Source organism: Cariama cristata, unplaced genomic scaffold (genome assembly GCF_000690535.1).
Source record: "Cariama cristata isolate BGI_N322 unplaced genomic scaffold, ASM69053v1 scaffold6825, whole genome shotgun sequence".
Classification (NCBI taxonomy): Eukaryota; Metazoa; Chordata; class Aves; order Cariamiformes; family Cariamidae; genus Cariama; species Cariama cristata.
The window spans coordinates 16,698-31,970 of record NW_009619129.1 but is presented as its reverse complement, the minus strand read 5'-3'; the positions used below and the strand labels follow the sequence as shown (position 1 = coordinate 31,970).

Below are 15,273 nucleotides of genomic sequence, written 5' to 3'. Positions count from 1 at the left end.
CCTCACTGCCGTGGCTGCCGCCCACACTGGTAAAGGGACACAGCAGCTCCAGGTCTGATGCAGGAGCCCCCATTCGGGGAGGGGCCTGCCTGGGAAGGGGCAGAAAGGAGTAACGGGCATGCCATCTCTTTGGGAAAGCTGTCCCCAGGGGCTGGTCTCCTGTAACCTTTACCCCTCCGGCACAGACATGTGTGCCTCAGTTTCCTCTTGAGAAAACTAGGAAGCACAAATATTTACAGAGTGAAAGGGCCCAGGGGAGGGTGCCAATGTCTCCACTGTTAGCTGGAAACCCTTGGGAAGTGCATGGTTAGCCTGCGGCCCCCTGAGACCCACGCAAGGGACGAGGGCCAGCTCCAGCATACATCCCCACAACAGGGCCACGGCAAGAGCGGGGCTAACAGGGGCTGTGTCAGGGGTGTCTCTGCTGAGAGGAGGAACAGAGCTCTCTTTCTCACAGACTGAGCCATCCGCACCAGAAATGCAAGTTATTTCTATCCTTAAGGAGGACCTTTGCGTGGCGAGGAGGGCAGACAATGTTCCCTCTTATTTACTGCTGACCTCAGCACCGGCCTCGGCTGCAGCAGGTCCAGCTTGGTGACCCCTCTCACACAGCCAAGGTGCCTCGGGGTGGCCAGGGAAAGGGGAATTTGTGTTGTATTCATACCATAGTGTCTTTGAAACTGCTGCACTGTGGAGGCAGGACAATAGGCAACAGAAATTTGCAGCCTGGAGCTATCAGAGGCGAAAGGGGATGTTAGAGAGGCTGTCGGCCACTGCTGCAACCCGGCATTAGCATTCACAAAGGTTTCTGCTTCAGTTTTACTGGGACAGCCTCCTTCTCCTCTACAAACGCTTCTGCTCCAGCTCTTCCAGGCAGCACGGGGCCTTCCTGGGACTAATGGGAGACTTGTTATTCAATTCAGCGTTAACCTACAGGAGTCAGGCCAGCAGCCCGCAGTAATAGCAGGATCCCGGCACTGCATTATGCAGTGCCTAGCTGGAGAGCTACTCAGGAGAGGCTCTTAATTGACTACCTAATGAAGCAGCCAGCTTTTCTGGTGTGAACCTGTGGGGTAAAACACGGAGGCAAAAACTAAGGCCAGCATAATGCTGCAAACAGGGATAAGGGTGTACTTCATTCCAAACAGCTTGAAAGACAAATAGATAAATAGCGAAAATAACATAAGCTCTGAGCTGGGGGGAAAATCACAGACTAAACCCGGAGTCAGGGACTGTCCTCTAGAGACAGGAGAGAGACATAACTATGTCACTGCATTAGACAACAGTTTCTTCATGTGGGGCTCTTACCGCATTTGGCATCTTTGTCCACAGTTTGGCTGACAGCAGCAAACACAATGATCAGCTTTTTATAAGGAAGCTGCAAATAATCAGCGGGAGTCATGCTGGCTTCAGCAGCACGGACCAGCCCGAGAGGAGACTTTGATGCCCAGAGATGGAGAGCTCAGGCCAGCCCTGCCAAACCAACTCACAAAGTGAGCAGCGGGGAGGCTGGACCAGCCAGGGCAGGCGGCTCTTTTGTCAGCCCACAGACCGCTGACTGATACCCATCAGGGGATTCAAAGACTGGTATGCAGCTGTTTGTATGCAGATTGCTCCTCTCTCACACCGTGATAAGGGAAATTTAGCACAAGGTGTGGAAATAAACGCTTAGTTGAAAAGAGTTGGTTTTTTGGGTCACCTTTAAGAAAGAAAGAAGCTGCAGCCCTGCTGCCATTACTGATGCAGACAATGACAATTCGATGACCTTTAAAGCCGGTGACAGCCTTGCAGGCGACCCTAACAGCTCGGACAGAAACTTTGCCCGTGGCTGCCTGCCTACAAACAAAAGGCAGGGTTTGCTCATACTGCGGTGGCCCCGCAGCCAGCACTGCCCACCGCCCTCCCCGATAGCCCCAGGGGGCACAGGGGCCGGGCAGGCGGGTGGGCTGGGGCTGCTCCCCACCACAGGCTCATCCCCGCTCCTGTGCCAAAACCTGCCTTGCCAGGCTGGATTTCATGGGCTGTGGCTGGAAGAAAGCATGGCTATTTCTGGAGAGGATGGCTGCCTGCAGGGGGTGGTGGTGGCAAAAGGAGCCCCAACACCACTTCAGACTTCAGGGCAGCTCCGCAGGGACCTACATCAAGGGACACAAACTCAGCTCCAGCTTCTACCCAACATCCACTCTCTCCCAGATCAGCCCTTGCTTCCTCTCTCTCTCTACCAGCAGCAACAAAATCTCCTTTTCCCATGAATTTGCCCCTTTGCTGTCTCCTACCCAGGCAGACAGGGTTCCTGCCCATCATCCCTTCCCACAGCTACACTCGGCCTGGCCTGGCCACCTCAGCCAGCTGGACCCCTCCACATCGCCCCATGCCCTGACTCACGGCAGGGACCCGATGTGAGGACCGGCACAACCCAGCGTGGTCTTCTGGGCTGAGAGGGGGTGTGTACAGGGAACGACAGGCAAGGGAGGCTGAGGTAGGTCAGCAGTCTTCCCACCTCAACACAGGCATTCCTTGCCATCCTCCATGCTGGCAACTGGACTCGTCAAACCCCAACAGTTGGATGAACCACTAAACTCTTTCAGGACCAATCTGCATACTAACCATTAACAGCAGTGGTGAGCTGGCTACACCACAACAGCTCAATGGCCAGTTATACAGCCCAGGCAACCACCAGCAACAGCACTTTCCTCATCCACCTGAACGTCCAGACACCTCCTCTATCACCATTTCACAATGAATGTGGCGAGTCCCATTCCTCCCATTCCCATCCTCTTGCAGCAGAGTCTCCACATTCACATCTACCTGTGACCAGGTTGTGGGCTGCCTGCACACCTCTGTCTGCTGCACAGCTGGGCTAGAGCCCCTGGGCACTTCTGTCTGTGCTCCCTGCCTTCCCTTTGAGGAGGCTGGGTAAGCGACCCTCCTTTCTGGTTTTTCACCAGGCACGGGCATTTTTTTCGTGCTGGATGCAATGACGTGAAAGCTGCGTGTGTGTTTTCTTCCAATGCACCACCAAAGGAATGTGGGCACAGGGCAGGCGCCTGCGTTCCCATGCAAAACACACTCTTGTTCCCTCGGCGTGCAGGCACACCTCTCTCACCCCCACCCCCACAGAGCAGGTTTTATTTTCTCAAGCCTCCTTCTTCCCAGACACAAAATTCTGGCAAATATTTAGACAGAAACACTATTAAAAGGCCTTTGAACAGCTTTTCCTTTCCTCAAGAATAGTTTGGTATTAAACAGAATTATGAATAGTTCCTCTTATATCTGCCTGGAAAGGCGCTGTCTCAGCCCTTGACAGCACTGCTCACAGCAGTCCCTTGAAAACCAGAGCTCCCCAGTTACAAACCCCGCTTCCAGGGAGAGAAAACGCACCATCATTGATCAGCCCTGAATCGCAGCTCCACAGGAGGGGGAGCTCCATGCACTCCTAACAGAGGGACAATCCCCTCTTAGCCCTAACAAGCTCCACACATGCCAGAGAGAAAAGCTGTATGTTTCTAGTCCTTGCTCTCTACAAGAGAACATTTAAGGAGGAACCCTGCTTTTGATGCCACACTGTGATCCAAAAATGCACTATCATGGATCACTAACATGTTTACCTTCCTGGAAATGGGATGCAACAGATTTGCTTAAATTTTAAAAAAAAAAAAAAGCCCCTCATCTCTGGACAACATGCTAAAAATCATATTGAAAAGGTGGCCAGAGACATCTCCTTGTGAAGATCATCGTGGCAAACAGCCTGGCAGACAGGCACTGAGTCAGACACTCACCTGTCTTGTAGATCTCATAGCGCAGGGAGAACCCGGCACCTTGCCGTGCGTAGTCCGAGGTGAACTTGATATAGAGAGATGGGCCAGAAGAGACGATGGTAGGAGGTGCTATATTCCCACAGTGCTTGCCCAGCAGGTCTGCTGCTTCACTGTCCCCATCTCGGATCTCAATGTAGTCGTACCTGTGGAGGCAGGTGAAATGGCAGTAAAACCGTCTGTCAGGGAGATGCTTCAGGATACCAGGAACAAACACAAAACACTTCTTTATATTTGCGTATTTCACAGAACATCTTCCAGACAGGTACCCAAGACTCTGGTCACTCACACCACACCACACACACCCCAATACATTTTTTCCCTTGTATCTGTCTGGCTACATTTAAGTCCCTTCCTCTGTTGCTCCTCACATCAGTAATTTATTGCACCCACATCCACTTCAACTTCAGAGCCAACATGCAAAAATTAGGACACAATTTACCTCCATTTCCACAAGATTCCTTTGGCATAGGAGAAGCTCAGATACAATCTGCTGGGGCTGCTCTCCTTTCCTTACCTCTCTCCTTAAGTGTCATTGTGCTACTTAGCACAGCTCAGTTTATTCCACTACTCAGGTGGGATTTGGCCAAGCACACACCAAGCATTAAACAAATAGTCAATGTTCAATCCATGTGAGCGGGTAGCTATTTTGTGTACTGTGTGATACCACATTGATCCTTTAACAAGTGTGGTCAGTACACTTAGTATATTTTCTGTGGATGAGCAGTGCTGTGTAAGAGCTGGGTAACCACGTTCATTATTGCCTGATCCTTGTTCACTCTGTAACCGCAACCTGCCTTCGCTAAACCCTACCTGGACATGTCCCACCTGCCCACTGGCATGGCTCCTGGGCATCTGAATGGGCTGGGGGAGCAATGTGTAGGGTTGGAAGAATTGCCTCCTGATGCAGAGACAAGAGCTTGTTGCAAAGTCTGGCTGGAAGGTGAAACTCCCACAGATTCCTTCATGTTTTCTAGGCCATGACTAATGGTAAGGTAGTATCAGGCTCTGTGTGCTGTGGAGAAACAAACAGCTTTTACGCGAACATCTTGCTCTTCAGCTGCTCTCTAACACCCATGCTCTCCCACCCCTCTTCTCCTCTCTGACCAGCATACTGCTATTTACAGAGACTGCCCATCTCTCTTCCACTGTTTATTTCTCTTTGTATCAACCTGTTTGAACAACATGCTACAGCTCTTCTCATGGGGCCAGGGAGGGAAAAGGCATTTCCAGGCTGCCAGGAATCTGCCTTTCTTCTTTGTCACAAGATCTCCTGTTTGGGAAGGGAGAGTTGAAAGGAGAAGTAGCTTGCTGGATACAGAATGATTCTCATGTGACTCATTCCTGTTCTGCAAAGCACACATCGGCAGGCAACAACCTCAAAACAAACTTACAGGGACTCAGTGTGCTCCTCCACAAAGAAAGATGGCCCAGACAGCTTTCGTTTCACTCCTTTCTGGGACTAAATCAGGCTCAGAGCCAGAAGCAAAATGCCTGCAGATAAAATCCTGTCTACGCTGGACCTAGCACTCAGCTAGCTGCAATCACCCAGCCTTTAACTTCATTACAGACTCAATTGGCTTGGCCAAGGTGAAATCCAAGTGGTCTTCAGAAGAGGCACTTGCACAGGAAGGGTGTTTCACTTGGCTGGTGGGTGGGTGGACACACAGTGATGTAAATGAAGATCTGTTCCCTCTGCTCTCTCTTCAGCTCTGTGTAGCTCCTCATCACCTCATGACCCCTCATTACCCTGACACCATCCAGCACCGCCCTGCGTGACCCCACTAATGTCCATCATGTGTGGCTTGATCCCACCGTCTCCCCAGGGAGGAGGAACAGAGAGGGCAGCGTTAGTGCTTCTTTTAAGTAGAATTTTTTCCTCCTTGTTTGTCTATTTGTTTAAAGTAGTGCTGAGCAAACAGCGGGGACATTTTGTTCTCTAAATAACCACTTGCTTGCAGTGTGCTTGCAGTCCTTCCACATCCGAAGTACACATCTGTGCCGCAGGACTACTGGCTACTAGTGAAATTGTGAATATGTGGCAAAAAATTAATTTGGCAAAAACATGTTGGCAAAACACCATTAAAGGAGCGGATTGTAAAAGCTGCCATTTGCATGGCACAGGCAGAGGTTAGCTCCATCCCAGGGAATCACATCTGTTTGTGTCCTTGTGGGGTTTTAACTCGCCAACACAGTGAATGGCTTCAACTACTTGACTGTAATGATCACAGCTTCTGCTGTAGCCAACACACCAAGCATCCTAGTGCCGTCCACATGGCTCCTCAAAACACCCAGTGCTGTAGGAGCCCTGGTAATTTCAGAAGCAAATTCTGGACCAAGAAATATTTGCTTATTGAATGGGTGAATAACTTCCAATAACACAATTTGGGAATATTGCAATCTGCTCATGGGCAATCTGCAAATGGAAAATTAAAAGAATGAATCTAGTAAGTAAATCATCAGGAAATATTTGCCTCTGAATTAAACCCTATTTGGCTTCATCCAAGCATCTAACTGAGCTTTCTCCTACTGGAGCTAATCCTTAATAAATCAAATGTTACAAACAACTAAAAAAAGCCCCCAGGAGAAAGTCAGGGAATCCTTTTTGCCAAATGTAAAATGAATATAAATGCATTAAGAGTTTTCTTCCCTCGTTAAAAAATCTTGGCCCAAGCCCTCTGCTCCTCATGAGGCAAAACTCTCTTTCTTCAGGTCATATAAACAGAGATTGTGAATTGGGAGATTATTACACTCAGGAGATAACTCCTGCCCAGATGAGCAGGAGCACCTACTTCCTCTCCAACATAACAATTAAGTTTTAGGCTTCCAAAATGAAATACCAAAGACATCCAGTCCAAACCGTGAAACTTTCAAACTTCAGCAAGAACACCGGCTAATCCCCACCACAGACTCTTTTGGCATCATGTGCTTCAGTCATGTCCATGCCTTGGCCCACAATCAAACAAGTTGATGAACCCCATTCTCCTCACGTTGGGTCACTGGCCATGTTAAAATCTAGTTTGGCCAGAGCTTTGCTTCTATTAAGCTTAAGCATGGTTTCCAGACTTTTTTCTTCCCGTGTGAAAAACAAGAAGAAAAATTGGAAGGAAGAAAACCAACCCTGGGGATGCTTCTACTCTAATCATTTCATTTCCAGATAATTACAGACTAGGGCACAGCTGGGTGGGATACATTTATGCAGCAATGGCATCCAAACTGTCTTGACCAGTGTCCAGCAATTTGTGTTTCACTCATATAACCAAATCCATTGTTTCAGTCAACGTGCACCAACATCCTTGTAAGCTGACCTCTCCGGCATTACCTTCACTGGGCAAGCTGCCATCTCCAAGCACATTTCATGGCCACTTCTCCCCATCTAGGCATTGCTCCAGTGAGCCAGCCATAAATATGTGAGGGCAGGGTGCAGCATCCGTAAACCACAAGTACAGTCAACGGATTAACCAACTCTTCTTGCAGGGAAGGTGACCGCAGTTGGCTGCTCCTCCAATGGCAGGATATTTTGAGCTGCTGCTTGAGTGGGAAGGGGAGGCAGTTGGTTTAAAAACTGCCTCAGAGGTTTCCACCAGGGAATTTTCAGGCAGGGAGGCAAAGTTGAAGTGCTTTTAACTGCCCAGACAATGGGGGGTTGAGAAAGAAGGGAAATGCATTGCTTAGATACTCTTCTTGGAGCTGTTTAACAGAATTAAATGGAAAACGTACAATGCTTACAAATATTGCTGTGTTTTTATTAAAGATTTTTAGTAGAAAGTGCTTTACTGATGTTAAGAGAGCTTTTATAAACTAATTATAAAGCACTTCTAATGCCTGTATTACTCATGCTTGCTTGCTTTTTTCCTCCAGTCAATCCTCTCTGCTTCCCAGTCTTTCCTTTCTATTTTCCCTAAGTCACTTTGCCATTGGCTCTCCAAACGAGTCTGCAAGGCACAATAAAGGCAAACAAGCCCCTGTTGCAGTGATTATGAGAAGACCTCCACCTTTTCAGTTCTTTTCTGTTGTGAAACAGCTAATCGGCTCCCTGACCACTGAGCCGTGCTCCACCATCCCCCGAGGCCAGCACAGACCTCCCAGGTGCCCACCCAGGCACTGGTGAGATCCAGAAATGCTACAACCCACCTGGGGAGCAGGACTAGAAAGCCTGTGCCATTCCTCTGGCTGCTCCTCTCCTGCACACAACTCAGCACAAAGCACAGTTTTGGGACTCATGCTGCTCCACACATAATCAACAAACCTATTGCCCCTCAGCCTCAGGTCCTTAGAGATGCTGAGTCCTTCTCCACTGAAACATGTTTTAAGGACATTACAGGGACATTATCTTAGGATGGATAGAAACACAAACAACGAACCATTTATATGTTCACAGCCTTAACATGAGTCCTTCTAATACATAAACTTGTGCAAGCCTTGCTTCAAAGCCCAAGGAGGGTTGGCTCCCCAGACCAAGCTCTGACCTAGCTAGCAGCTTTCTCAGTCTCTTCTTAGAGCTATGATTTGAAGTAGCTGAGGGCTAGCACACAGCTAAGCCCGGTTTCCAGCGCTTGCCAGGGCCGGAGAGAGTCGCAAGACCCTAACCTGAACTTCCCCAATGTTTAATTTGGAGCTGTTATTTATAGGCATTTCCATGGGGCTCATGACTGCACCTGGCAAACAGTAATGATGGGATCCTCATGAGCCCCTGGGAGGTGGGAAGGCAGAGAGGAGCAGTGGCTGGCCCAAGGTCACACAGGAAGTTTGCAGCATGGCCAAGAATAGAAGCCAGCCTTGATTAGACAGATTGTATTATATTGGACAAGTCCGGCCTAGATAGACAGAGAGACAAATAGATACTGACTGCATGCCAACAGCCCCAAATTTGGGAATGCCTAGGGTTGACTTGAGCCTTCGAGACCCCTGGTCTGCTTGAACCATATGTCACAGTGTCTCAAATGCATCTGCTGAGAATAGGGAAAGAAACTGCAATTCTAGTGAAATTCAGCAGGCATTAATACTCTGCAGGTAGCTGGGGGAAGGCATGGGGAACCTGCTTAGCCAGAATGGCAGCTAGTAAATGCAATTGTTCCCTTTGAAAAGGCAGCGCATGATTTGTTTCTCAGAAATTGTTATAAAAAGCTTAAGGTTTTTTAAACATCTAAGAAAAGGCCATTTCTTAGAAATGAAATAGCAGCTGCAGTATAGAGATGGTTAAGAAATGGTGAACCAGCAGCTCTGTGCTTGTTTTGCAATCAAGGGGCGGCTAGAATTAATGTCCATTACATGCTAGCTGGCTTAGTCGATTTTTCTGTGTCACCACCCATCTTCATGCTCTCTCATACGCCACCTTCAAACCAAATCCTTATTTCATGGGTGGTTACGTTGTGAAAGACAAGAAAACTTTTCTGTGATGTTTATACAATCTCGAGCAACTGCAGGACATACCCTTCAAAGGTTAAATTGCTGCAGAAGCTACTGGGGACTTTTAAACGTTAATTTTTTTTATAGCCATGATAGCAGAGGCAAGCACCACTGCTGTCTGATGAAACAAGAGGAATGAAGTTTGATCTTAGCTGCTAGGCCTTAATCAGAGTAATTAATTACAAATACAGCAGATGAATTGGATTCTCCTTTGACTTGAACTGGTTTTACACATGTGTAACTCATCATTTTAAGGGTCATCACTCCTAATTTATCCTGAGGTGAGAAGAGAATCAGTCCTCATAGACACAGATCCTGATACAGATTTCTGCACAGAACAAAAAAGCTTGTATCATCTCTAGCTTTAGCCAACTAAACATCCCCTGCTCTCAATGGAAGCAAACTCCTCACCGCCCAGCTTGGGATGGGATTAATCGTTTTTCTGCACTGACAACAGAGGTAGTTTAAATCACTGACTGGACCTGGACTTTGGGTGGCTGAACATCAGAGAGATGAATCTGGTCTCAGTCTGCTGCCTGTGGGGACCTTTTTGCCCATGCTGAGGCAAAGGATGCTCACAGAGCAGGCAGAGTTTGCCCTTGTGTTGCCCTGATGGAAATAACTGCCCCTGGCAACAGCAGAGGGAAACAGGCTATCATTGCTTTGAATCTGAAGGGCTTTCACTGGGTTTCAGTGACTAAAATGACCAAAAACCAATGGCAGCAGGGGGAGAGCCAGGCCTGGGGGGAGCATAATTGGTTAGGATTTCTCGGAAGTTTGTTTTGAATTTGTTGCATCCAGTTATGTCTTGTGTAATCACAGTATTATGGGGTTTTGTAATCATTCCACTGTGCTTTGGATTATTTTCTTATCTCCTCAAAAATCTGACCAGAATTTCTGAGAAATAAGAAAAATCCAGTCATCCAGTCAAAAAAAAAGAAAGAAAAAAAAAAAAAGAGAGACTGAGAAGGAGAGAAAATAACCCTAACAGATTGGAAAACTTCTTCAAAAATGCCTTGAAGACAAAAAATGGAAACTCCAAATAGCCTCTATTTATACTCCTTGGGTTGTTTTCACCCCCATACAAGCATTGCTGATGGCAAAAGTCTTTCAGCAGCTACTGCTAACTTATGTGGGGGGCGGGGGGAAAAAAGGTAGCCAAAATACATCTTGCAAAGGGAAGAATAAATCAGAGCTGCGAACTGCCTCTGTGGCAAGATCTGATTCAGGAGGGGATTTCAGCTCCTTGCATGCTGCATGCTGCCTCCCCCCTCCCGAGACGGGAGAGCAAAGTCTCCCCTGTGCTTTGCCGTTCATCCTCAGGCTGCCTTCTGCAGGCTGTGTTGCCAGATCGCTGCGGAAAGGCGCGTTGGAGTAGAGAAGTGCTCTCATCTGGGGCATGTCTGGAAAACCGTTCATTATATAAGAAAACAAGATGTGCTAATGTGCACTTTAGGGGTTTTCTGCAGGCTGTTGTTCAGGAGTTACGCATGGCTGTTTAATTTTATTTCTGTCTCCAAAACCGTCTCTATAAATTCCTCACCCTTCTATCTTTAGCTACAGGGGTCTTTTGTTGCAAGACATCTTTGGTATTCTTTATGGGGAAAGAAAATTATGGTGAAACCAGGAATAAAATATATAAAGCATGTTAAGAACAAGCCCCCTTTCCATGGCATTCTGCCTTCTGTTGCTGGGAAGTGAAGCAACTCACAACCCTTTCATACCCCAAAATGCAGGACACTTGAGAAACTGCATTTGCACTTTCCTCCTTCTGCTACAATCCATCTGTGGAAAAAATTAGACTTTGGTTTCTATGTCATTTTACTGTCACCACTCAGTACTTGATCACTAACAGAAAGAAAAAAAATGTATATAATAAAAGATAACAACCACAAGAGGAAAATTCACTGCCGAAAAGCAGCAGAGTAGGCAGAAGGCAAGGGGCAAATGCTCACTTTGCTCGCTTTGCAGTGGGGGGAACAGGTGAACAGGCTCTCATCTCCTGATGGGATCCAGTGCCCAACAGCCCAGGCAATAGATGGAGACCAGTTTGGGCCAGGCTGGCCCTGGTGGCTGAAGGTCTGTGGACTGGCTGGCAGGTGCTGATGAGCATTAGGGGATGCTCACATGCTCTGCTGTGCCAGCCCTCTTCCCAGAGGAAAACACCCTCCACAGAGCCATAGGGAGTGATGTCCCATCGCACCTTGCTGGCATGGTATCAGTCATGGCCTTAGACACAGCATGCCATGAAAAATGAAAGAACTGATAATAACGGATCAGATGGGAGCTCAGCAGCTTGGCTTTCCACATATTGCTCATTTGCACTGGCTTTTTTCAGCACAAAACCAAAACAAACACCTCATTAAGCACCAATTGTATAAAGGAGGTTGCAAGAATAGAGCCCTGACCAGTCCACCCTCGCGCCCCTGACTGTCTACATCCCTTGTTAATGATGGATGGTCACCCCAGGACTAGCCCACCATGGGATGGCTTTCTGACCCCACAGTTTCTCAGACACAGCCTATTCACAGCCCAGCTCCTGTCTTAGCTGATGCACAAGTAAGCAAAGCTTTCCCACCAAGGCTGGCCTGCAGCCTCCGCTATTTGGTCACGACCACAACAACCCAACTGTGCCAGCTTGTAGCAAGAGCAGTTTCTGGGGAAAACAGCCCACCAAACCTGCCCAATCCCTACACAGCATCTCCTCCCCCTTCTCCCCCAAAATATGGGCACTTGCAGCTCAAAAGCCATCTGAACCAAGCCCCACCAAGGGTCTGAGCACAATCAATGCCTGGACGAGGGCGAGCGCTGTGCCACGCACACAACAGGCCTTGCTGGGCGTTTGCAGTGGTGGTGGCCTCCCACCCAGGTCTCAGAGGCCGCAGTATCCATTTGGGGGGGTGGGAGGAATTAGTCACTTGGATACCACTGGTTGGTACCCCCGAAGTGAGCTCAGCCCTGCCTGGGACAGCAGGTCGGAGAGGCAGCCATGCTGAGATAGAAGAGGGAGACAGAGACGAGGGAGTGGGCTGCTGCATGAAGCTCGTTAGCACTTTTTCTCCTTAATGTGCTCTGGGAACAGGGGAATGGGAGCATCCCTGTTTCTCCCACAAACAAGGGCCCTGCCACTGCTTTGTTCAGGAAGATTTTCTTTGAAGCAACCCTTTGTGTCACCCTCTCAGCCACGGCGGTGCATCTGCTTTGTCCTGCCAGCTCAGCCATGGAGTGTTTACAAGCCTCCCTCACCCTTCCAGGCTGTGGTTCAGCTCCATTGACACTGAAGGCAACAGACTCCTCTCTTGGCATGTGATGAATCAATTACTTCCTCTGACACTCTATTACTATAGCCTTTACATCTCCAGATTGCAGATGAAAAGACAGGCTGAGAAGGGGGACAGGGAAGGGGAGAGGTCTCCTGAGGTCTCCTTCAATTGAGTTGTTGGACATCTGAAGAAATCCCCATCTGCCATATTTAAAGACACAGAGAGATGTTTTGCTCCTGAACAGCAGAAATATCACAGGGTTTTCACAAAAGAAACCTAAGAAATAAAAGGGGTCAAAAAACTTCAACAAGATGCAGTGAACATAGATCAATGGTGAGTCAGTCCCCTCTGCTGATCGAGATCCCAGACCTTGCTCCTGCTCATGATTATCAGCCAAACATCAGCATTACCAAAGGCACAACATGCGAGAGCCATTCGTTACACCTTCCCTTTTCACTGCAAAATAACAATGTAAATGAAACCTCACACCAACACTCCCAAAAGAGGAAGGAAGCTGGGCACATGCCTCAAACTGTCGTGCTGCTGGCAGCGGGGGGGGGGCTGGGGTCCTACTCCTTGTTGGTCATCCGTCAACAACCCCAGCTCCGAGGGTTCCCTGGAGGTTTCTAATACGTTGAACACTTCCCACGGAAACACCCTGCACGTGGCACAGCCTCGGCAGGCACAGGGCTGAGCGCAGGGGCTCTCCCACCACCAGTGGGCAAGTGTTGCCTGTCTCAGCAAAGGGGGGCCCCACCTCAAAAAAGAGGGGCACATCAACCACAATGTCTTCTGTGCCTCTGCAAGAAGTGACATTTGGGGCAGCCACAGCACACACAGAGAGCAGCTGCCCTGCCAGTTTCTGTGCCATTTGTAACAGGACTAAGTCTTTGGCATAGGATTTCTGCTGTCAGACCCCACTGCTTCAGGTTCTGCTTCTAGCAATTTATTAAACACTCCTATCTCTGTGTCTGACACAGTACTTCTTTAAAACGACCACTATACTGATACCCTTTCAGTAACAATACTACTGGACTGTGATTGCTCAGCAACACTATACATAGATCCCAAGAATTCCTTGGGATTCAGAGGGGAAAAACCCCAATGAAAAAAACCCAGTTTATTCTCTCTTTCAAATGATCTACTGATCTACTCGCTAAGCCAACATAAGGAAAGCTTTCTATGGTGTGTTTGAACTGATATATCAAAGACAGTTGCTTAAAACATCCTAGCTGTGATTAGTGGACCATGACTGCTATTAACTTATAAGGAATTCCAGGATCACCAGACTGTGGTTTGCAACGTATTATTACATTGCCATTCAACAGTAGTGTGCAGCTGCTTGATTTAAAGAAAACTGAGAACTAGTCTCAGACTAAAAACTAACCTCCCCCAATTCTTTCAAATAAGCTCTGTGCTGAGCTCTGGCCAAAAGCAACTAGAAATTTCTTGTTTTCAGTCTGCCCTTTGCAATCTTTTCTTTTTATTTTGCATTCGTATTTAATTGCAGATTTCACATCTGGCCAGAAAAGGCCCGGATCAGGAGCTCTGACCTGCTCCTGTGTGATGCTGCTACGCAGCACCCTTTGCAGGGGAGTGTGCAATGCACTGTTGCTATCTAGACTGGGTTTTACGCCTGCAGATGCCCAGGTCTTCTCTTCTTTATAAGGTGGGGAATTTAAAGTGATTTGCCAAAGCAGGAACAGTACATCAATAGCACAGAACGCGAAGAACCCAAATCTCACAACTCCCAGACCTGATACTGTTGGCGCGTCTGCCACTCCCCTGTTACAGCCTGACAATAGGGATGATATCCATTGAAAAGGCTGCGTGTAGCTAAGGCAAACAGTTGCTCATTAAAAGCCTAAACCAGTTCCTATGGAAATCAAGGTAAAACCTCCTGCTGCCTTCACAGGGCTTTGTGTCTGGTCCTTAACAAAAAAAAAAGGATAATTTTTTTAATATCATCCTGGCACTCTCCTTACATTTGCTAAACCTTCTAACTCCTGCATCCAGACAGCAAACCCATGACATGGAAAAGCACTGCTAACCCCACTGTGTGATGCAAAAAAAGTGACTGAGACGCATACCCCCACAGACATTTAGGCTCCTGAGACCCACCTGTTTGGGATGAGAATGGTGTCACCTGGTGTCACTCAGTGAGCTGGAGCACTGTTGCAAAGACAGGCAAGGGCCTTGAGCTCTTTGCTGAAAGCAACAGTATCTCAACACTGTGGTTATCATCAGGATGTTTCAGTGGGATGACTCTACTACTGTCCTATGGTATCTGTGCTAAGCAGGGTCCGCAAAGACGCAAGGCGCTTACAGCTGGAGCATGGCTTGCACTGCACGCTCACAAAAGGCGCACGTTTCTGACGCTTTTAGCTGGATCCTGAACTCAGTGAGGAGTCACCACGGCCAGCCCTGTGCTCACTCTCTCCCCAGATGCTGTGGAGGACCACGAGTTCTGCTCCCTCCCTTGCTGGCCAGAGAGGCTGAGTAAGGAGTGAGTACACCACCACTACCTCCTCCTCCTTGCTGGCAGGAAGGAGGGGGAGAGGTCTCTATCTCTAGTGCTATTGTTCCCAGTGTCACCAGCTGGAACTCAATTTGTCATCATGCCAACCGGAAACAAGGTGCAAAACCAGATCTGACTCCTACGGATCGGATGTTGGTGAGCTGGCGGGACACAGGAAACCCCACGGGAGTGCCTTTGGGGCCATCACCTTCTGCAGTGCCTGGATTGTCTGTCCCCCCAGGGAGAGGCTCTGGGGCATGGGGGGGGG

General features: G+C 48.3%; 1 protein-coding gene across 1 annotated transcript in view; it reads right to left on the bottom strand.

Annotated features, from left to right (window-relative positions):
- NRP2 (neuropilin 2) overlaps positions 1 to 15,273 on the bottom strand; it is a gene marked incomplete at its 5' end in the record, with an annotated part of 26,187 nt that overhangs the window by 5,159 nt on the left and 5,755 nt on the right. The window contains one exon of the mRNA XM_009701110.1: positions 3,780 to 3,961. Within this exon, the coding sequence (XP_009699412.1) occupies positions 3,780 to 3,961 (182 nt within the window). The remainder of the gene's footprint in view (positions 1 to 3,779; positions 3,962 to 15,273) is intronic.